The following is a 20,850-nucleotide window of genomic DNA, read 5'->3' as shown; positions in this document are numbered from 1 at the left end:
AATCAATTCTCCACCATCCCGCATCTTGACACGGGAGATTCAAGGGCCCACCCACAGCACGGCGTTGAGTTCAAATTTCAATTATCCGTCTTTTTGAGTCGAGCCACCGAGTAGGGATGGGTCCAGATATTTTCTTTTCGGTGTGGCGCTGCCGGTGTGCGGCATTCTGCGAGCCCGCGCGGCCGAGTCGATCCGGGCCGACTAACGGTCAAGGCCCCGATGTCCGAGCATGGGCTGGGGAACTTTATGTACGTAATTGAGGCTTGCATTAGCTGGTATTTTATAGACTGTAGCATTCAATAAAGACTTCACGAGTAGTTTTCGTGAGAAACATCATGACCTTCATTGGGTTGAGATGTACTCACACAACTGCTCTTGGAGAAGGTTCACACTGTTGGGTTGAAGTGTCACATAAGTGATCGAATGGCGGTGCAGTCACGAATATCGCAAGTGGTAATCACAGCCTCGTCTTAGTTGCTGTATCCTAACATCAGGCTTGGTGGTCCTGCTATCAAATGCCTAGCACGCTAACCTACCTACCTATACTAGGTATATCTCGGACCATTTCCGACTTCCGAGATATGCTGCTCCTGATCGGCTATCAGGCGGAACAATGAAACGGATCATCCTCTCCTTCGCCAAGCGCATCCTTTGTGCAGGATTCATGTCGTCGCCTCTAGACAGGATTGACCGCGTCCCTCAGGTGACACTTTTCTCCCCTCATTGATACTCATCCAGCCCTATGTATCTATTTCCTACATTGATCCATCATCTCGAGGGGCCCCGTAGACGCCACCTTTCGTAATAGTCTACGGTCTATCCAATTGAGCGCTTGCGATCTCCTTCGTCTTCAAATTCCGACATTTCCGAGCTGTCAAACTGAGCCGAGGCATGTATCTGCCGGCTGCAATGATAATCCATTCGTCCCAATTGGATGATTAGCGATCGATTTATCTCGTGCGTCGAGATAGCGTGGCATGACCCGCCTGATCTTCCCCATGGGGAAACATTGACACTATCGGCTGGGAATGCTGACCTCCGCGGCCGCAGATGATACCACAGGCGCACTTTCGGATCCCGCGCGTCCCGCAATGCGACCCCTATCTCTCAAGACGTAGATTGTTATCACCATTTCGCTTGTAAGCTAGCCCTTTTAATAAACAGCTGCGGAAGTCTCGGAATCCAAGGAGGGACCCGTGATAACCTGGATGTAGCTGGAATGATTTGAGCGCGCCCGCGATAATCTGAGCGTATCCGTGATAACCTCATTGCCCCATTGTCACAGAAGATAAACCTGATTTTTCCGAGATTGAGATTGTTCCTTAATCAAGAGATAATCATTGATACAGTACTATGGCAATTGTTATCTACCTAGACAGAGATATGGGGCCACGATAAGGCACCTCCCCTTCCCCTTCCCCACTGCGCCCGTCCCTACTCTCGGTGTCCTTCCAGCCTGTGTGTAATACCCATGTAATGCTTCTGGCCGTAAGCGAACCAGCTCACAACTGCCAACAAGATTCCAGACGCAAACACCACGATGGCGTAGTTCATGTTGACGGCGGTAACTGGGTAGAATGTCGGGAAGCACATGAAGATGATGAGATATGTGCTCCAGGCCAGGGCCAGGGCGGCAATAGGCCGATGGAAACGTCCCAAAGTAAAGACGCCACGCGGCAGCGTGCAGTGCTCAAATCCATAAACCACGTTGAGGACCAGCGGGAAGGCGTACGACACGAGGAGCGTGAGCGTGGTGGCCGAAGCAATGCCATAGTAAGCCGTCGCATTGCCGATGTAGATCAGGGAGAGAATCGAGACCAAGGCCCAGGTGAGGAGCAGCGCATTCGTGGGCACCTTGGTTCGGTCGCCGACCTTTGCGAAGCGAGCTGGGAGACCGCCGTCTCGTGCAAAGGCCCAGATGACGCGCGAAGTTGCAGAGACGATGGCCGATCCAGTTCCACAGAAGCCGAGGATGGGCAGCCATGCCGTGAGGCCAATGGTGGCGGCTTGGTTTCCTCCCGAGACGTTGTAGTACAGCTGTGCAAAGGGACTGATTCGTCCGACGGGTCCGTTGAGGAGGCCTTGGACGTCGGTCAGGCAAAAGGCGATGGCAATGATCCACGGGAAGGTCAGGATTCCGCTGACTGCGATGTTGGCAATCACTAAGGAACGTTAGAGTGCGTCACGATTCTAGTTTCACAGCTACTCACTGGTTCTTGGCAAATCACGAGCTGCATGGGTCATCTCCTCAGCCATGTGCGTGGAACTATCCCAACCGACGAATCCAACAGCCGATGTCATGAGGCCGATGGACCATGCAATCTGCGGCAATGCGAGTTAGTATACCGGTCGAGCAACAAGTGCCATCGGAACTCTTACCCCAGGACTCTCCCAGCCGCTCAGGTTTGTAAAGTCTGTAAAGACGTACTGGGCCGTGTTCTTGGGGTTGACGTGGACGAGGAGATAGATGGAAGTGGCGAAATACCCAAGGACATGTGCAAACATGCCGACGAAGATGAGATAATGGAGGCGCTTGATTTCATAAATGGCAAAGATGGTATAGAAGCCTGTCAGACCAATGACAATCTGCATTCGTTAGCACGAGCATCGTGTGGAAGACGACCGATATACCAGAGAGGTGTGCCATCTTTCATAGCCGTAGCTGGGACTGAAGAGAATCGCCCATGACTGAATCTGCATGGCCGTAGCGAAAATACCAGCAGCAGCACATGTTATCCAGCCGATCATGGTGATCCAGCCGGCAAACCAGGCAAAGACCCTTCGGTACTTGAGCGGCGCCAACTCGGAAACGTAGTGATACTGGCCTCCAGCCGTGGGAACCATGCTGGCGTATTCCGCAATACACAGAGCAATTAGAAACGCTCCCACGGCCGAGGCCACGAAGCCCCAGACCAGACTCGAGCTGCCGCCGCTGGTGAGGGCCTGAGCCGCCGCGGACGAGACGGCCTCCCAGGTGACGGTGGTGCAGAAGGACATGAACATCAGGGACCAGATGTTGAAGTTGCGCTCCATCTTGGACGGCGCAATGCCGAGATTGTCCAGCGCGGCATCGTCGTTGGTGATGAGATTCTTGATGGGCGCATCGGCATCGTCAATGGTGCGCCGCTTGGTGACGGGGGCACCGTCGGTGGAATACGTGTCAGCCATGATTGAACGCGATGATATTTCGACAATGTGCAAAAGACAATGTTCAAAATAGCTGCTTGGTGTCCAAGTCGAAACATGTTCCTTACTCGCCTGGCTTATAACAGAGGAGCCGTTAGCTTCATTTCGGTACCCCTCCCCTCGACGACGAGTCTGGATTATCTCGCCCAATAATGTTGGGCCAATTCCAAACTAGTATTAATGAGGCACCGGAGGCTTCTAGCCAATCACCATAATTTCCATTCCATGAGGATGACCATGGGGAATGTTGGAGGATGTATTTATTGTGCCTATTTATTATCAGCGGTTGTGCTACTTAGCTTGCCTCGGTAGACGCGATTGCATCCCAGAACACCACATCACTTCTCATTGAATCATCATTGAATCATCATTGAATCATCATTGAACGCCCTGTCCTCTTAATTAAAATGGCCACCACCACACTGCCCTCATCCTGGTTCCGGGAGCCCGAGTTCTACGACTTGGAGCGCCGAGCCATCTTCTCCAAGACGTGGCTGATTGTGTCGCACAAGTCGCAGTTCGCCACCCCTGGACAGTACGCGCGCTACGAAGTCGCAGGGTATCCCTTCTTCGTCGTGAGCGATCGGGACGGCAATATCAATGCCTTTCTCAATGTCTGTCGCCACAGGGCGTTCCCGATTGTCCACAATGAGACCGGCAAGGCGAGCATTCTGTCGTGCAAATACCACGGTTAGTCTACGAACCCTGGCAACTCACTCCAACAACTGATAGTGACTGTTCCAGGTTGGAGTTATGGGCTCAAGGGAAACCTCGCCAAGGCCCCCCGGTTTGACACTGTCCCAGCGAGCCAGTTTAACAAGGACCAGTACTCCCTGTACAAGCTGCACATGCATATTGATCAGCTAGGCTTTGTGTGGGTCAACCTCGACGGATCTGAGAAGCCGAGCATCAGCTGGGAAGAGCAATTCAAGAACATCGACACCCAAGAACGCATTACCAAGGTCTACAACATGGACGACTACGAGTTTGATCACACTTGGTCTCTCGATGGTTGCAACTTTAACTGGAAGACGTTGGTTGAGAACTACAATGAGGTGAGTTAAATGAGCCAGCGCTTCACCGGAAATACTCACAGATTGTCTAGTGTTATCATTGCTCTACAGCGCACCCAGGAATTTCCCCTTACATCAAAAAGGATACCAAGTTCGACGTTGAGCCCGTGCTGTGCTACATCCGCCACCTGGGCGAAGACATGGAGGCCGGAGATATTGTCGCCAGCCCGACATACATGTTCCCCAACGCCTCCGTCACCATCTCCAAGCACTTCTTCTACATGATGTTCATCATCCCCACCTCTGCCACGACATCTCGCATGCGCTACGAGGTGTACCGCAACAAGAATTCGCCCGCCGAAGCCGTCAAGGAAGCAGTCGACTTCTTCAAGCAGGTTGAGGACGAGGACAAGTACCTGGGAAACAATGCCCAAAAGGGCCTCAACAGCGATACCTACACCGCAGGCCCGCTGCACCCGTACATGGAGAAGGCAGTCGAGTACTTTGAGACAGTCCTACGGTCGTCGCTGAAGAAGCACGTCGAGGAGGAGAAAAAGGCGGGACGCGAGATTTGGCCTGCGAGGAGGACGGTGGCAAATGCTCAGTCTAATGAAGACGAGGCTTTTTGCCGTGGAGTATGTGACTCGGCGGCAACTGCAGCCGGTCCCAGTGCTTTGGCTTGGTAGTCTATGAGATATGATTCAAAATAACGACGCCCTATCTATAATACCATCATTTTATATTTGATTGCGTGGTGGTACTTGACGTGATGGGATACAACTATTTGGTGTTCTGTAACTGTCAAAGGGGTCACTTGCGAAGTTGGCGATATAGCGACGGGTGAGCAGGAATTACAGCTAGACCGTAACATCTTCTAGTAATGATCTTGATACTGATCTGTTTTCCTGGCGATAGTCGGTTCAGCAATATCCATTCCAGGTTGATCATTCTATGACATGTTGCTCGCTCAAATGCTTATACCGCAATGAACCCCCGATATCAAAGCTTGTTCTCCCCCCGTTCTTGGAGCTGACGTTTCCTGAGCGCGTCATGAGCGCGTACTTCCAATGAACCGTCATCGTCTGAGACGTATGAGTACGATCGAGAATTGCCAAATGTCACCTTTTGCGCAAGGCCTCCGGCAAAGTAGTGATTGGCGTAATCGTTGTACAATGTCTTCGAATCAGTCCTGTAATATGCCTTGATATATTCGCAGCATACTGACGCATACTTGCCACTCTTACACCCAGTATCTTGTCCTGCTATGTGCGAATTCTTAGTCAAGGTGATGTAACCTGTGGGACAATTGCTATTGCACGCCTTGGATTGGGATCCTGGGCCCCACTGACAGAATGCGTCAACCAAACCCTCGACGCACAATGCGCGGTTGTAACCATGTCTTCCACCACCTATAATTGTATCGTGTTAATATTTTCCACAGAATCTTGTAACAAGTCCACATACCGTAGCAGCCCATACCAGAGACGTGAGTCAAATCCGCATCAAAGACCTTTCCATGGGCCCAAATAAGCGGAGAGAAACCGTCTGGGCAAGGGTCGAGTGCTGTCGGAGGAAGACAGGGCGTCCAGAACATGCCGAGTGAGAGCCCATTTTCATAGCTAATTGTGCTCCGTAGCTTGGCCGGAAGACGTGAATCACTCTCTAGCAACGAGTCGATCCCTTCTTCTAAGCCAACTGAGTCTAAGTCAAGGGCCCAGACCGCACTGCCACCAAGGCATCTGCTCTTCGCGTAGTCGAGCTTCATACCAAAAGTTTGAGAATCGTCATATGACACCCATTGGTCGCCGTCCCAGGATATATACTTTACGGCCGCCTCTTCGTCTAGTAATGGTTTCAGGTTCTTTTCTTTCATGATGTCCCTAATCTCATGGAATGATAGGATGCCGGCGGTTTCTGTGCACTCGCCAGGATCTCCGCCACCGGAGAACGGGCAGCCAGGCTCCGCGCATGTGGTGTCCTTCAGGGTGAAAGAGCGCCCGTAGAAGCCAAGACCCAAAACGACCTTGTTAGGGTTGATGCCGTTTCGCCACAGCAAGTTGAGCGACTCTTTGATCTCCGTCACATTAGCGTGGGCTTGGATGACAGGAGGGACGAATCTAGTAAGACCGTGGTGGTTAGTCTAACCAAGATATTATGACTTGATGACAAAATCTCGTACTCATTTTTGCCATCCCATTTGCCATGCATGTCGTGCGCTGTCGGAGAGTATCTGTCAGTCATGTTCGCCTCGCGGTGTATAGGGCAAACTCACACATTAGATTGAACCAATCCACATGCTGTTCCATCCTAGCAATGTCAAACCCCTTGAGATACCAATAAGACGACGGTAGTGTCACGGTAAGACCATAGTTGTCACCCAAGGCATCTCGTAGCTCTGATAGGAAGGTGACAAAGTTTTCTGAATCAGCCTTCTCACCTCCCCTATCCTTGGCAGCAGGATACTGCCAACTAATGTCGACACCGTCAAAGACATATGTTTTTATGAACTTCGTGGTTGACTGGATAAAGGCAGCACGGTTGACTTTCGTGGACGCCATGGCCGAGAAGGCTGCGCCACCAGCACTCCAGCCTCCCACGCTGATATATACCTTGAGCGTAGGGTTCTTGAACTTCAGGTCGGTGAGTTTACCATAAAGCTTGGTATCAAACGAATTCATCTGACCAATCTCATACGTAGATTCGTCGATCAGGGCGAAAGCATAGTTGAGATGTGTCCACTTGGTCGCGTCGATCATGAATGGCTCCCACACGTTGCACTTGCGGTTCATAGTCCAGGATTCGTAGTACCCGATGCGCTTTTGGGCTGCGGCAGGACGACATCTTGGCATCTCTGGCTCCTCGCATCCACTCTGGCAACCTTCGCCGCAAAATTCCTTGGTTGTTCCACATAATCTTATCGCAAACAGTCAGTTGCTAGTGTCGCTGTTCCGGATCATGTTGCATCCCTACGTACCCAGATTGTGAACAGCAAACGTTGAGCGGGCACTTGGTACCGGGTGTGGCAGCATATTGTCCACATTCAGCTGCTGCGTCACAACTAGATATGCAACTGTCGCCACAGTAGTTGGGCCCGAAACCGCAAAATCCAGCATCAGAGCAACAGCCTAACACACATTCCTGTGTCTCGGAGCATGTGCCTATATCATCAGAGACAGCTCGTCCCAGGCCCCCTCGATGGAAAAGGGTAGCTATCAAGAAAAGGAAGATGTTGTAGTTCGCCATTAGAAACCAAACTGCGAGGCGGGCTATATAAAAACAACCCGCAAGAATGGGTGGTGAGTCTTGCTTTATAATTGCAGCCTCGCTTATCGGACGCTCTTGGAGGGGGTTTAATGTCAAGAGTACGATTGTGCAACTAGCATTCGGGTAGTTGGGAACTTACATACCAAATAATATGTTGGATGAAACTTGAAGCGCAAAACGGCTCAAAATTAGATATTCAAGGTGGTTGCCCTGCTCTACCCCCCAAAGCAATTTGTAACGTGCGGGGGTTTGGATGAGCGCTTGCGTATGCGTATCAGGGGTGGACCTTCATAAGCACTCTAACTGGACTGCTGGTTCTCAATTATGGAGAAGAGACCTCTCTCTAGCCACTTTCGTCAATCTGAACAGCCCACTTCAAGATTGCCTGATGGTCAGCGTCGCTCCATCCGCCCTGACTCCTGGTTTCATTGGCCTCAACCGATATTCATTCGGTTTACTGGTACGCTACAACATTTTCAGAGCATATTAAATGATGCATATTCTTCCATTTTTCACGTTATTTTGGGAGACAGCGGCATCGATCAGGCTTTTCAACGGTGCCCAGAAGGTGCTCTTCAGGAACGCCCCGCAAGAATGTCTGGATGTGTTTGACGCGCAACTTGATTGCGACGGCCTTGTTCAGTTGGTGTCCTACGATCAAGACAAGCTCAAGTTGAACCATACCAAACTCGAGGCCCTTTGTACAAGTCCGTGCTCCACAAGTTTGACGTCCTTGGAGAGTGCTGCCGCTGCTGCGTGTGGGACCTCAGACCTTGAATTCAACGGTAACTATATTTCCGTTGTGCAGATCCTCGATCTCTATCGCTACAAATACAATGCACTCTGCCTCAAGAATGCCGAGGGTGAGTTTTGTTTAATGGTCGAGGAGACGTGGGATGTAGGCCAACTACATACGGCCGGCAAGGTAACTTGGCCGGCCCATACCAAGAAAGCGTACCCTAACTGGGTTGATAACGAAGACGGTTCGCCAACTCTGGATGAAGACGGGGAACTTCTGGATGATTCAGCCGATCGACTCAACTTCCAACATTTTGGCCAAGATCTGGGGTGGTCAGCGACAGACTACTACATGGAAGGCCTCAGCCTCGACTGGATAGGGCACGGCTGGAATGAGGCTTTGGAGTACGACGAGTATCCATTGGAGATTCAGTGCTCGGAATGTTTCCTTGCCCAACACAGACACGGAATAGAATCGAATTGGGGCGAGATGTTCGAGTAAGTCGTATTCTACACACATGTCCAAGCCACTGCTGACCCTGGCAGCGAGGTTTCTGCCCAAGTCTGGGAGAATATGAAACGAAATTGTGAGATAAAATGGGAACTGAAGCCAGCCCATAACTTCAGCACTGGTGGCCGAAGTGGGTAAGTTGTTATCTTCGTGCACATCGACGTCTGCTCAGACACTGATCCCGCTAGTAGCATCACAGGTCTCGTCTGGGACGCCCAACCCCAATGTGGCCAGAACATAACCCGAAGCGATGTAACTGGTGTAACAATTGGAAGTCTTGCCTTGCAGTGGGGTGTATCCTCCGCGTCGCTGTGCAAGCTCAATAGCATTAACTGTGGCCACGTCACTGAAGGGATCTTTTGCGCACCTCTATCCTGCGATATTACAGTAATTCAGGAAATGACAAACGCCGGGGCTTTTGTTCAGGCATACGACAACATCACCATGACACAGTTGATGGCTTGGAACCCCCATCTTGACAGTCGTACCATAGAGCCCGGTTCGGTTGTTTGTGTCGGGTATGCATAGACACCCAGACCGACGTAATTCACTGTACCTTGCTAAATTCCTACAATAGTCCACCTGGAGGCACGTACATTCCTCCCATTACCACAGTGGCCCCGGCGTATCCAACTTAGAACTAACCTCGCTCGCCACGGCGTGGGTCAGAGGTACACTACTCTCACTTCCGTCTTTTGCTTGTCTCCCTGACGAACCGCAGTACCTCAAGCAGCCACTCTATCTGACCCTGTGCCGGGCTGCGGAAACTATACTAAGTAGAAGAGGAAGACTAATGCGAAGTAATTACGATTTCACACAATATCATATTTGACGGTCTCTTCAAAAAATAAATCCATGTTTCGACTCGAGATGCAGAAATCTTCTTACTGGGTTTAGCTGTTGAGTTGCTCTTGTGGATGAATAGGAGTAGCAACGAGGGCGGTTGTCTTCACAGCGCGACATCAAGAACTATGTCAATCTCATTTTTGTAACAATAGAAATGACTAGAAATGACATCATTAAGCCCCTGATTCATGGGTTACGCCTCCTTGTACTCAATCTCAACTGCCGAAGCTCTTGCCAATTCGCCCACAGAGCCCAGCCTAAAGTGATAAGTGGAGCACATTCTTCGGATATGCGGATATAGGTATCGGGAATACACTGAACTCGGATAGCGGAGGCCGAAATCAGCATAGATCAAGCAGCATGATCCTTAAAGACGCCTGGAGAGCCTTTGGTGATTCTATGAGTCCAAACTCTACACTCATCAATTGCGGTCGCATTACCTTAATAAACCCTGAAGCAAGTCTCAAAAAATTGACAGAGACCAGGGCACCCCTAGTACAAAAATATCTCAATTACAGGGTTGAGAGCCGATCAAATCCCTACCTACAACCATTCATTGCCAATCCCTCGGGATTTTTCTCATCAGCCCCGGCTTATCAAGATGGGCGTGATTGAGCCAAAAATAGGTGAGGCAGAATCCCCTCAGATATTCACTCAATAGTTGCTAATGTAGGACACCAGATGGCGGGCGTGTAAATACTGGAGCAGAAATGTCTGACGACAACAATGAAATCTCGAGCCCTGACGAGGAATTGGCGCGAACAAAATCGACCGTTTCAATCGCAGACACCTTTTCATTACTGCGAGAAATCCTCTTCGTCTCCATCATATGCATGGCTCAATTCATGACTCAAGGCGCCCTCGGAAACTGTCTTAACCTCGTTCATATCATTGGCGAGTCGTTCGCAATTGAAAACCCAGCAGAACTCAGCTGGTTCATCGCTGGCTACAGCTTAACAGTCGGCACCTTTATCCTGATTTTCGGACGCTTCGGAGATTTTTTCGGCTACAAGCGCATGTTTCTCATCGGGTTCATCTGGTTCGCATTTTGGTCTATGGTCCTCGGCCTTTCCGTCTACTCTGGCCACGTCCTCTTCATTTTCGCACGAACTCTCCAGGGTATTGGACCAGCAATTGTCTTGCCCAATGGTCTAGCGATTTTAGGAGCTACATACAACCCGGGCCCGAGGAAAACCATTGCCTTTGCCCTTTTTGGAGCCTGTGCGCCTGGTGGTAGTGTGTTTGGTGCTGCATTCGCTGGCCTATTTGTTCACGGAGACAAGACATGGTGGCCTTGGGCTTTCTACTCATTTGCAATCGGCCTGGTTGTGATTGCTGTGGCAGCTTCCTTCATTATCCCAGATCCGCCTCACAGAATATCATCTGCAAACATGGGTTTTCGAGAGAAGTTAACCCAATTGGATCTACTTGGCGCCACAACGGGAATTACAGCGTTGGTACTTTTCAACTTTGCCTGGAACCAAGCGCCTGTTGTTGGCTGGGACAAGCCATATGTCTATGCTCTTCTAATTGTTGGAATTGCCCTCGTACCGGTGTTCTTCTACATCGAACTACGGGTTGCTTCTCACCCCATCATTACTTTCGACACACTCACGGCCGATGTCGCCTACATTCTGGCCTGTGTAGCGTGTGGTTGGGCATGTTTTGGTATTTGGATTTACTACACTTGGCAATTTTTTCAGTTGCTGCGAGGGGCCGGGCCTCTTCTTACTGCCGCGTGGATGAGCCCTGTGGCTATTTCTGGAGCACTCGCTTCTATGACTACTGCATGGTTGTTGCATTTCACTCACCCTGCGTTGGTGATGTTGATAGCTCTTGTGTCATTCACGACGGGTACTGTTCTGATGATGACTGCTCCGATTGAGCAGTCATACTGGCTGCAGTCTTTCTTCAGCCTCATTGTCATGACCTGGGGCATGGATATGTCGTTTCCTGCTGCAACGCTGATTCTTTCAAATTCGGTTAAAAGGGAACACCAAGGAATAGCGGCAAGCCTGGTGAGCACCGTTGTTAATTACAGCATCAGTTTGGGACTGGGATTTGCGGCTACCGTGGAAGTCCATGTGAATAGCGGTGGAGAAACGAGAAGTGACCTGTTATATGGCTACAGGGCAGCCTGGTACATGGCGGTGGGTTTGGCGGGGTTAGGATTGGCCGTCAGTCTCGTTTATTTTCTCAAGAGAAAGCAGAGCAGCGTTAACTGAAGTGGGGATGAATATGGCTATAACGAAATTAAAAGTATTAATCTCGACTACGGGGGACTTTCATAGAAAGTGACATTTAATATGATCTGCATCGGTCTTCTTAGTATTGCCTATGTCGATGAATGATGGCTGTAATACAAAATACAGGGTCTCGCCAAGTTCTACTCCTCAGATCTTGTGTCTTTATTGTTTTTGCTCATTCGCCTCTGAAAATGGACACTGAATACTTTAGATGCGGGCACATGGTAAAAATAAGACAAGCATCGAAGGGTATTCCGAAAGAGTACCCTTATCAGGCCACTGCGTTATATAAACTACCATATTGAACCAATAATTGGAGTGACCAATAAATCTTGTTTGCGAGTCAATATGAAAATACGGTAAAGAAGATTGAAATCTCTTTCAATCTTTTCCTTAAGTAATTCCAGAAGCCGAATTTCGCGCATCCATAGGGTTGGGAGAGCCTCATTTATGTCCGACTCTGAGCCACCCAGAGAATGCGGCACTTGGCCCAGGACGTCTCGTGAACGCCCGGAACGTCGTCAGAGCAAAGGTGGCCAATAAAGCTGCCGAATGCCAAATCTCGCCGGGCCATCAGCTCAGCGCTGCAGAACAGACCAGCCATCGTCGTCCACGACAAGCATTCTTCCTGCAAGCTGAACACCAGACTAACCGAGCCTGATGTTGTGTACCCACGCGAACCAATTACATCCAACTGCAGGCGCTCATATCTGCATATACCTTGCAATCAACGAACAGGCAACCAATACCGATGCTCAAATTATCTCACAGTGTCTGGCCATCTGCTGCTTACTGCGTAGTACCCCGCCCAAAGTAAGAGGCTGAGCAAATCGCTCGCTTTCCACCGGGTGCTCTTGCGACTCTCCAGATTACTCAAGCTCCCTTAATCATCGTCTACTACCAAAATGTTCATTAATACGCACCTAAACGTCCTCCTCGCCGTATCGCTCATCGGATCCGTGGCAGCCGATACTGGAGATGACTTCTCTAACAATCTGTTCTCTGACCTGGCGCCGTAGGTCATATTGCCCGTGCTGTTTCAACTCATGCTAATCCTTTACTTCCTCTAGACTGCTAGCGCTCTTCGGAGAACGAGTTACCATGCAGTTCATGAGCCAGTCAATGGGCTGGGCTGATAACTTCATATTAGCAATGGCTCCCCTGGGTATCATCACCGCCATCGTCAGTGCCATCAGAGTTGGGGGGCCTTCATGGCTCAAGGCTCTTATTGGGAGATCCAGAGAGAATCTTGCAGTCGCTGAGGCAGACCTCATGTCCTCCACCTCTAAGGACGTCTGCGAACTGTGGAATGGCCAAGAGGTGGTGAGGTGTATGGGGTCAGCGGAGATTGTGGAGTTTATATGCCTGTTCCCCATCAACAGCCAGAACATGCCGAGTAGTGGAGATGGTTCAAAAATAGTGACGCGGGAACTGGAAAATGCAATAGAGACCGGTCATCTTATAGAAGTTGGTCAGTGTTCCGATTTAACTATTCTCAGCCAAACACTGACATGTCCTTAGAGTTGAGCTTCAAGAATGACTTCGACCGCTGGTGGGCTAGCCGCAAGGACGGTTTTGGCCGATGGTTTACGAGTCCCAAGAAGAGCTTTCACCGATGGCGCGCTTCACGACATGCTCCTGGAGAAGACGCAGAGCTAACGTCACTACCGGAGAGCGTTACAACGCCGAAGAACGTCGCACCACGAGAGAGCGAGACACCACCAGCAAGCGACGACTCTCCGGAGCTTGTTATCATACGGAATACGTCTGTTGATGCACCAAATGTCTCCCTAAACTCTCATATACAATGCCGGAGAGGGGAACTCCGCATAGTGGCAATCTTCGGAATCGTCCTGCAACTGGGGGCCTTGGTATTCTCTGGGTTCGCCACCTACTACCCGACATTGCGATGGGTGAAAAATGATAAACCAATTCCCCCCTATGCGTTTCCTTGCACTGCAGCTGGTACACTTGTCTTGGTAGCAGGTTTGCTGCTATGTTCCCACGTCGTGGAGAGTAGCACCGAGGAAAAACGATACCAAGCACGGCAGGGGATGCAAGCCCGAATGATTTGGTTGCAGAAGACCCAAACGGTGAACGACCAAACCTTCAAATCCTTTGCAATACATAACAAGGAAATACGAACTATGATTACGATCTCACGCCGTGCGGATAAGAATTCCGAACCAACCGCCTTCGTTGATAAAGGGATCCTAGCGGTTGTCTTAGTCTTCCAGGGTTTTGTTGACGCAGTAATCCATCTATGGAGACTTTTCTTGTTTTTCATCGGCTTAGGTGAACGGAAGCCGCACAGAGTGGACAATCAAACTAATCCCACTGCCTCGACAGACAGAAGAAGCCTAGCAGCTGTACTCTCATTCAAATCTGTGCTTGGCACTGTGATTGGCCTCTGTGGGTTCGTTGTGCAGTTCGTCGGGCTACGCGGCATGCACTTCTCTGCCTCAATCGCTCAACTCATTGCCGTTGTCATAATGACCTGTCTCAGATCGTGGGTTCGCCGCGGTCTCGCCACGCCGCCTCAATGCACGCCTCTCCCTTCAGGATTTGAGCTTGAGTGGTTTGCGACGGCTTTGGGAGATCCCAAGAGTGCACCTTGGCTGAACATCTCAAATTCCGAGAATGAAGTTAAGGAAGGGAGGGACGCGAGATACAGAAGTCAGACTTGTGAGACACTGGATTTGATGAGCGAGGGTAGAGACTCCAAGCCAAGCCATAGCAGCGACTCGGAGTCTCACACAATGATGTTGATAAGGAGGGATCTTGGCCGGCTCGCCCAATGGCATGGTCCCCCATCCGCAGAGGCCAATGCCCTTGCAAAGGCAATTCAGGTCACGATGGACACTCTATTTGGCAGCGATTTCCAGAATACCTGGCAGTTTGATGCCGGATACGCCAAATCTGATGCTCAGCCCATCTATGTGCGTTTGATTCGAAATAAAGGGAAATGGAAAGCACACTTGAGAGAGATCGAAGCAGTGTTATCGTTGCGGCTATATTCTATCAACGATGAGGAGAAGGTCGAACATCAACATCAGCATCAGCAAGAGAAACAACAACCTCCGGGAACCCAGCCTCCTGAGGATGCTACCTGGCCGCGCGCCGAAACATCATTATCGAAGGGAAGCCTGCGACTCCTCGGCTATGCTACGCCGTCCCTGCGTCGAGATCTCGAGTGGTGGGTTCCTCGCGATATAGGCAGAGTGATAGGAGCCGAGGAAGATGGCGAGGGTATGCTTGAGGTGGCAAGTCATAGAGTTGTTAGCTCCGGGTTCAGCCCCGAGACTACAATTCGAACCCCATGCGACAACCCTCAAAAATACAGAACCCAAAACATAGAAGAGCTCAACTTTGAAGAGTCAGGGAAGCTTGTTAACGCAGAGCGAACAGGCTATGCTCTCCTAGCGACAGAGTCATATGACTCCTTGAAGTTGGTCTATGCCCAGGACATGTTCTCCTCCTTCATGTGGGCCGTGGCAAAGATGCTAAAGGCTCCCGTGGAGGGTGGTGCTGATCTGATCCGGCCCACTGCATCTGATAGCAATGACGCCTGGCATTCTGTTACGCTCCGGAATGCTCGCCTATCCAAGATGGCCCAGGAAATTTACGCTACTGGGCTTGGGAGTCTTGATCAAGTCTACCTGAGCATTATTCCACCATTGAGTGTGGAGCGGATGCTTCCACCAGCTAATGTGATTGTGGACTTGGCACGGGAACAAGCCAAGCCACACGAACAATTGCAGCGCTGGAAGGCGGCTGGTGATGTGTACTTGTGGCTTTTTCGAACCGCAAAGACATTTGAGGAACAGACTGATGTTGCTGCCGGAGCGTCATCAAAGACAACCCCACTGGAACAGAATGGCGTCACCACAAGAGCAACAGCAGTCTTGATGGAATATTTGAGGATGGTTTCCGAGACCATTGAACTGAGACAAAATCAACATTACAATGAGGCAGAAATATGCAATTTAAAAATGGTGGAATCGAGTCTCAAGAAAGAACTGGAAGCTGCCGACCAACAAGTTCTCTCAAACCTTTCAAGATTGTATAGGATACAGGGACGACCGTGGAACTACAGACTTGTCAAGGACACAGAACCTACTCAGGAAGAAGACGCAGTATTCCTTCAGACATTTCACTTTACCCAAGTGCATTTACTTGCTCGATCGAATATCTGGTCCCATTCTGGGGTTCACCCGCTAGATATGAAGGATCTGAATCCGAAGGATATCCACGATTGGACTCCACTGCATTACGCTGCAGCGAGTGAGAACGAAATTGTCTTCAGGGAACTACTGCAACGACAGGCAGATGTCAATGCAAAAGACCTCCTCGAATGGACACCATTACATTACGCATGCCAGCACGATACGGCTCTCTTCGTGCAGGAAATCATCCGAGAAGGCGCAGATATTGATGCGCGTGGGAGAGATGGCATGGCACCGTTGCACTGCGCCGCAATGAGTGGCCATCTCGATGTGGTCCGCACATTGGTGAAAGCGGGAGCTACCGCAGATATACTAGACGGTTCAGGAAATACGCCGCTACTATGGGCTGCAGTAAGAGGTCACAAACTCGTCATTGAGTATCTATGGCCCGCTGCGAATAAATTACTGCGAGATCATAACGGCAGGACCGCACTGCACATGGCAGCCATGGCGGAAATGGTAGAAGTAGTCGAGTGGCTCGTAAATTTAGGAACGGACAAGGACACGGGCGCCTACACGAACGCCAAGGACAGTATCGGACGAACACCGCTACACTATGCCGCCTGCAGCGGACATACAGGGACCGTACAGATGCTCTTTGAGGATCCGGGTATCAACGCAAACGCCAAGGACCACGATGGGCGGACGCCACTACACGATGCTGCCGGGGGCAGTCATGCCAGTACTGTGAAGCTGCTAGTCAAGTTGGGAGCCAACACGGACGCAAAAGACTCGAGTGGACGGACGCCACTGCACGGTGCTTCGGGGGGCGGTCATGCAGATACCGTAAACCTGCTTGTCGACCTAGGTGCTCATACGGACGCTGTTGACCAGGATGGGCAGACACCATTATACTATGCTGTCGTGGGCGGCCATGCAGGTACCATCAAGCTGCTTGTCGGGCTAGACGCCGACACAGATGCCAAAGACAACAATGGACGGACGGGGCTACACTATGCTGTCGGGAACGGAGATAGAATTACCGCAAAGCTGCTTGTCGACCTAGGCGCCGAGACGAATGTCCAGGATCGCTTCGGCGGAACACCGCTACACTATGCTGCCGGGAGCGGAGATGCAGATACTGTCAAGCTGCTTGTTGACGAGCCGGGCACAAACACGAACGCCAAGGACCGCGATGAGCGGACGGCACTACACTATGCTGCCTGGAAGGGACATACAGGGACCGTAAAGTTGCTTGTCGAGCGAGGCACTAATATGGACGTCAAGGATCACCTCAAGCGAACACCGCTGCACTATGCTGCCGGCAGCGGGCATACAAGCATCGTTGAGCTGCTCGTCAAGCTCGGAGCTGATACGGACACCAAAGACCATGTTGGGCGGACGCCGCTGTCCGATGCTCAGTGGGGTGACTACACAGATATTGTACAGCTGCTCGCCGAGCCAGGCGCCGACACGGGTGGTACAGACGACAGTCAACGGCTGGTGCTACGCGATGCTGCTGTGACGGTGCTGCCGGGAGTGGCAATGCAAGGAGAATTCCAGGTTCTGTGAGACTATTCATCAGGAGATGCTCTACGAGGACTAATAATAATCAATTTCACTCTAAATGCATTGGCAATCACGGCTGCGGCTACACGCTCTCAGTTAGTCAGTCATCGAGAACAAAATGAGAGTCGAGATAATAGTCTAGTAAGGAGCATGTTTACAACAGACGATCGATCATTCCCGGTGTCCCCACTCTCTGTTCACTTCACACGCTCGTTGAAGTTACGCCAAACTCGTCTCCCAGTCGAATGCCTGTAGTTGTTGCACAGTTATCGCTGTCCAATTATAACGTCGTGGAATGTAATTAAAAGGAATAAGAGTATGCATGTTATGGAAGATCCAATGTCAAAAAGAAGGACAGAAACCGAAACATGTCATCTGGCAGGGGCGTGCAAATACTTTACGGCGCCTACCTCAGTCCACCTCAGTGAAAGCGGGCAATGGTCACACAAGCTTCGCCGTCTGCGAAGCCGGCGGACTTTTTAATTGGAGCTGACAGAACGGGGCAGCAAATTATCGGGTAACTAAAACACGCAAAAAACAGGGGCGTCCACACAAATCGTGGTTGCGAAGGATTCAATGCCCTCTCTCGCAGAAGCCCTGAGTGTTACAAGTGCTGAAACCTTTCAGTCAGTCATTTGCATAGTCACGGTGCCTACTGGATTTTTCTAACTGGCCAGCGGCTGTCAAGATAGAAAAGGGGAATATTGAGAAGGATTTGATCTAATTTCAGGGTAGGTCGTACAAAAACACGCCCTGAAACTTCAAGACTGAGTGAGGTAGTACAGATGAGGTAGTACAAACACTTTACTGTAAGCAAGCCAGAGCAAAATGATTGGTTGCTCGGGCGAAGATTCCTCTGGAGTACACGTGATGTGTGCGACCTATCTCTCCTCCTCTGCACTTTTGGCGTCGCGGCAGCCAGGCCAGAAGTTCACCCAGTTTTCTTTTATCTTGGATATGCTGATTTGCCATGGCGTATAGACAACTCCAACTAGAAGAACCGGAATTTCGGTGTCTCTGCATCGAGCGCGTCTGCAAATTATGCCGGTTCCCTTTCACACCTGGGATGAAGATTGTCATAGGTACGTTACTGCGCATTTTGGTCTCGAGGTCCTAACACATAGCCCAGGTGCCGAGAACGCCTACGAATCGAAACCTTTCAGCTTTCCAGACGAGTACGATTACGAATTATCCAACGAGGAGTGGCGGCTCTGCTTCCGTTCCTGCTCACCACTTTGTTCGCATTATGACGGCTCGTCCTACGGCTTCCACGTTGAATGCCTCGCATTCGCCCGCCGCTTCGACATGAGGTTCTTCAAGATGCTCAATGCCACTGTGAGCTCTTACCAACCTCTCGAAATCGATCGGGAACGGAGACACAAACACATGGTGGGCCTCATCACGTCGAGGATCCAGGCGACATACAGGAGATTGCCCACCGAGGTCTGGCGAATGGTTGCCGAGCACCTTGTTCCGTTTTACGCAATTGCCGCGCTCTTGTCACTGTCCGAAATCGAATCCTACCGCGAAATAGATGCGTGTGCGAAAGCCTGGGCGACGTATGTCAACATTGATGGTATTCGGTACGTTCGGACGATATCAAACACACCCATCCCCAAAGGCGAGGTGGTCTGGGACGCAGTTTCACCGGGGATGAGAGATGTCCTCTACTTAGTAGAAGATCATTTGGGTATTCGACAAGTCACTACAAACCCCGGGGCGCCACAGTTTCCTAACGAACGTCTCAAATCCACATGGTGGCGGTCAGTTCCGCTGGAACAGCGACAGGCCAATCTTTGTACAGATGTAAGCCTTCCAGCCTGAGTTCATGCATCGTGTGCTAACTTGTGTCGAAGGGTTATAAATTACGGGCTATCCGATCATCATGGCATCGCATGGAGGGGTTGTGGCCAGAGCCAATTTCGCCACCCCAGTACGGGCTTCAGTCATTTCTTTTCCAGTGGCCACTACCCTACGCAAGATTGATCCCCTTGGAGCTAAACAACCCAAACGTCATTGGCTACTCCGCTTGCTGGCGTGGAAGCCTCATCTCCCTGCACTCTCATAGACTCAACGAGGACGCTGAGTTCTTTCATGAGATTGGTTATCCTGAAGATGGCCCCGTATGGACATTTCTGGCTATGAACCCTGGAAAAACCGTCACAGAAATATGGCGGAGAGATGATCCCGAATTCTTTGCAAGTGCCATCGCTGTAAGTTCGTCCCCTCCAGCACCTCTAGCCGATGCTCACATCCTTAAAGTTTAGGACAAACACGGGGCGGACAATGATCGGGGGACAAGTTGTCAGCTATCTCCTAAAACACCTTCATCGGTGGGTCCGTATTGCGAGATTTCCTGAAAAAGGAACAAGTCGCATGTTCTTTGAGTATTCTGCATCTGGCATCCACATGATGAGTATTCCGCTGCAGAAACGATTTGATGAGGTAGGACCGTGCCCAACAGAGACGGCATTCGCTCTCGGTATGTTTATCACATCGGGGCCCGAGTTCCACTCTTCGGCTTCCCTGGAAGATGTCGTCGAGGTTGTTCTTTGCGAGTCGGACGACGACGCTCCACCACGCATTACTGGCTTGCTATTTCGATACAAGAACGGAAATCACGCCAGTGTGGGGAGCTTCCGGCCTCGTCGAGATGCTACCCAGCTGTCCGTTCCTCCCAACTCTTCAGCTTTGTTTTTGGCGACGAAATTCGAGACACGCCGTAAGCGTGTGGAGGAAGTTAGAGTCTCGCCCCCTGATGAACGAAGTTCGCTTCAATGGGAAGAGTTTCCGTGGGACGGGATACTTGAGTGGTGGTTCCGTTTTGATGATTGTCGTGTGTGTCATGTACTGGAGCGGGATGATGCGCCAGATTTGTTTTCTCCGTTAAGGTAGCTGAACCAACCAGGAAACACGGATAGTGTTACTGTAATGGGAGAGTCATTTGTAGAGTGAGTAGATTTGCCGTCGTTAGATAGAGCCAGGAATATGAGGCGTTCAATTGAATGCCCGATCGCATGTTCGCATTCACTCGGGATGTGGAGCTTGCGACTCCCTCTTCAAGTCTGCTGAACCTTTCCGACGCTTACTGAAATACGTGCTAATTGTTGAACCAACGAGCAGGTCGTGGCCGTAATAACTACACTGTCTGCTAAACCTAAGATGTGCTGACGTTTTGAGATAATATCTCTTGGCACCGACAGAAAGGGCCATGGTCAGAAATTTTGTAAGTTGCCCAGATATCCACAATGCGCATGCAGTAACAAAACCACAACCATACATGGAACTCTTCCTCGCTTTATAATTAATCA

At 50.5% G+C, this 20,850-nt stretch overlaps 9 protein-coding genes across 9 annotated transcripts; 7 read left to right on the top strand and 2 right to left on the bottom strand.

Annotated features, from left to right (window-relative positions):
• Positions 1 to 1,434: 1,434 nt before the first annotated feature.
• BGZ61DRAFT_358506 (amino acid/polyamine transporter I) lies at positions 1,435 to 3,168 on the bottom strand (the record flags this gene model as incomplete). Its single annotated transcript, XM_046240970.1, has 4 exons — positions 1,435 to 2,162; positions 2,211 to 2,322; positions 2,380 to 2,586; positions 2,632 to 3,168. 4 exons carry the CDS (start codon positions 3,166 to 3,168, stop codon positions 1,435 to 1,437), a joined length of 1,584 nt encoding a protein of 527 aa, XP_046100998.1.
• A 425-nt stretch (positions 3,169 to 3,593) lies between these two features.
• Positions 3,594 to 4,885, top strand: BGZ61DRAFT_358381 (Rieske [2Fe-2S] iron-sulfur domain-containing protein; the record flags this gene model as incomplete). Its single annotated transcript, XM_046240957.1, has 3 exons — positions 3,594 to 3,876; positions 3,931 to 4,241; positions 4,292 to 4,885. The coding sequence occupies 3 exons, from the start codon at positions 3,594 to 3,596 to the stop codon at positions 4,883 to 4,885; spliced, it is 1,188 nt and encodes a 395-aa protein (XP_046100997.1).
• Positions 4,886 to 5,701: 816 nt separating this feature from the next.
• On the bottom strand, positions 5,702 to 7,442 carry BGZ61DRAFT_496150 (family 18 glycosyl hydrolase; the record flags this gene model as incomplete). The annotated part of the gene is made up of 5 exons (XM_046250981.1): positions 5,702 to 5,762; positions 5,870 to 6,316; positions 6,379 to 6,415; positions 6,472 to 7,112; positions 7,174 to 7,442. The coding sequence occupies 5 exons, from the start codon at positions 7,440 to 7,442 to the stop codon at positions 5,702 to 5,704; spliced, it is 1,455 nt and encodes a 484-aa protein (XP_046100996.1).
• A 383-nt stretch (positions 7,443 to 7,825) lies between these two features.
• Positions 7,826 to 9,194, top strand: BGZ61DRAFT_65432 (uncharacterized protein). The gene is made up of 3 exons (XM_046256955.1): positions 7,826 to 8,699; positions 8,752 to 8,846; positions 8,904 to 9,194. The coding sequence occupies exons 1-2, from the start codon at positions 7,954 to 7,956 to the stop codon at positions 8,777 to 8,779; spliced, it is 774 nt and encodes a 257-aa protein (XP_046100995.1). The 5' UTR covers positions 7,826 to 7,953; the 3' UTR covers positions 8,780 to 8,846; positions 8,904 to 9,194.
• A 1,397-nt stretch (positions 9,195 to 10,591) lies between these two features.
• On the top strand, positions 10,592 to 11,869 carry BGZ61DRAFT_456355 (major facilitator superfamily; the record flags this gene model as incomplete). The annotated part of the gene is made up of 1 exon (XM_046246506.1): positions 10,592 to 11,869. A coding segment is annotated over exon 1 (1,166 nt), but the record flags the coding sequence as incomplete, so codon positions are not given.
• A 760-nt stretch (positions 11,870 to 12,629) lies between these two features.
• BGZ61DRAFT_550873 (uncharacterized protein) lies at positions 12,630 to 13,325 on the top strand (the record flags this gene model as incomplete). The annotated part of the gene is made up of 2 exons (XM_046255486.1): positions 12,630 to 12,819; positions 12,875 to 13,325. Exons 1-2 carry the CDS (start codon positions 12,710 to 12,712, stop codon positions 13,323 to 13,325), a joined length of 561 nt encoding a protein of 186 aa, XP_046100993.1. The 5' UTR covers positions 12,630 to 12,709.
• Positions 13,326 to 16,621: 3,296 nt separating this feature from the next.
• BGZ61DRAFT_359156 (ankyrin repeat-containing domain protein) lies at positions 16,622 to 16,882 on the top strand (the record flags this gene model as incomplete). The annotated part of the gene is made up of 1 exon (XM_046241044.1): positions 16,622 to 16,882. A coding segment is annotated over one exon (261 nt), but the record flags the coding sequence as incomplete, so codon positions are not given.
• Positions 16,883 to 17,170: 288 nt separating this feature from the next.
• BGZ61DRAFT_318890 (ankyrin repeat protein) lies at positions 17,171 to 17,443 on the top strand (the record flags this gene model as incomplete). Its single annotated transcript, XM_046238907.1, has 1 exon — positions 17,171 to 17,443. A coding segment is annotated over one exon (273 nt), but the record flags the coding sequence as incomplete, so codon positions are not given.
• A 1,066-nt stretch (positions 17,444 to 18,509) lies between these two features.
• Positions 18,510 to 20,429, top strand: BGZ61DRAFT_535247 (uncharacterized protein; the record flags this gene model as incomplete). Its single annotated transcript, XM_046254253.1, has 5 exons — positions 18,510 to 18,621; positions 18,669 to 19,345; positions 19,396 to 19,752; positions 19,802 to 20,261; positions 20,308 to 20,429. The coding sequence occupies 5 exons, from the start codon at positions 18,510 to 18,512 to the stop codon at positions 20,427 to 20,429; spliced, it is 1,728 nt and encodes a 575-aa protein (XP_046100990.1).
• Between the last annotated feature and the right edge of the window lie 421 nt (positions 20,430 to 20,850).

Source organism: Ilyonectria robusta (assembly GCF_021365365.1).
Source record: "Ilyonectria robusta strain PMI_751 chromosome Unknown BGZ61scaffold_17, whole genome shotgun sequence".
In the NCBI taxonomy this organism is placed as follows: Eukaryota; Fungi; Ascomycota; class Sordariomycetes; order Hypocreales; family Nectriaceae; genus Ilyonectria; species Ilyonectria robusta.
The sequence above is the reverse complement of the archived record's forward strand: the minus strand, read 5'-3'. Positions and strand labels throughout refer to the sequence as shown.

Bases quoted from the DNA above. Each gene is read 5' to 3' on its own strand.
- BGZ61DRAFT_65432 (XM_046256955.1), top strand. From the start codon at position 7,954: ATGATGCATATTCTTCCATTTTTCACGTTATTTTGGGAGACAGCGGCA. The intron at 8,700-8,751 runs GTAAGTCGTATT...CCTGGCAGCGAG, and splicing joins AATTGGGGCGAGATGTTCGA to GTTTCTGCCCAAGTCTGGGA.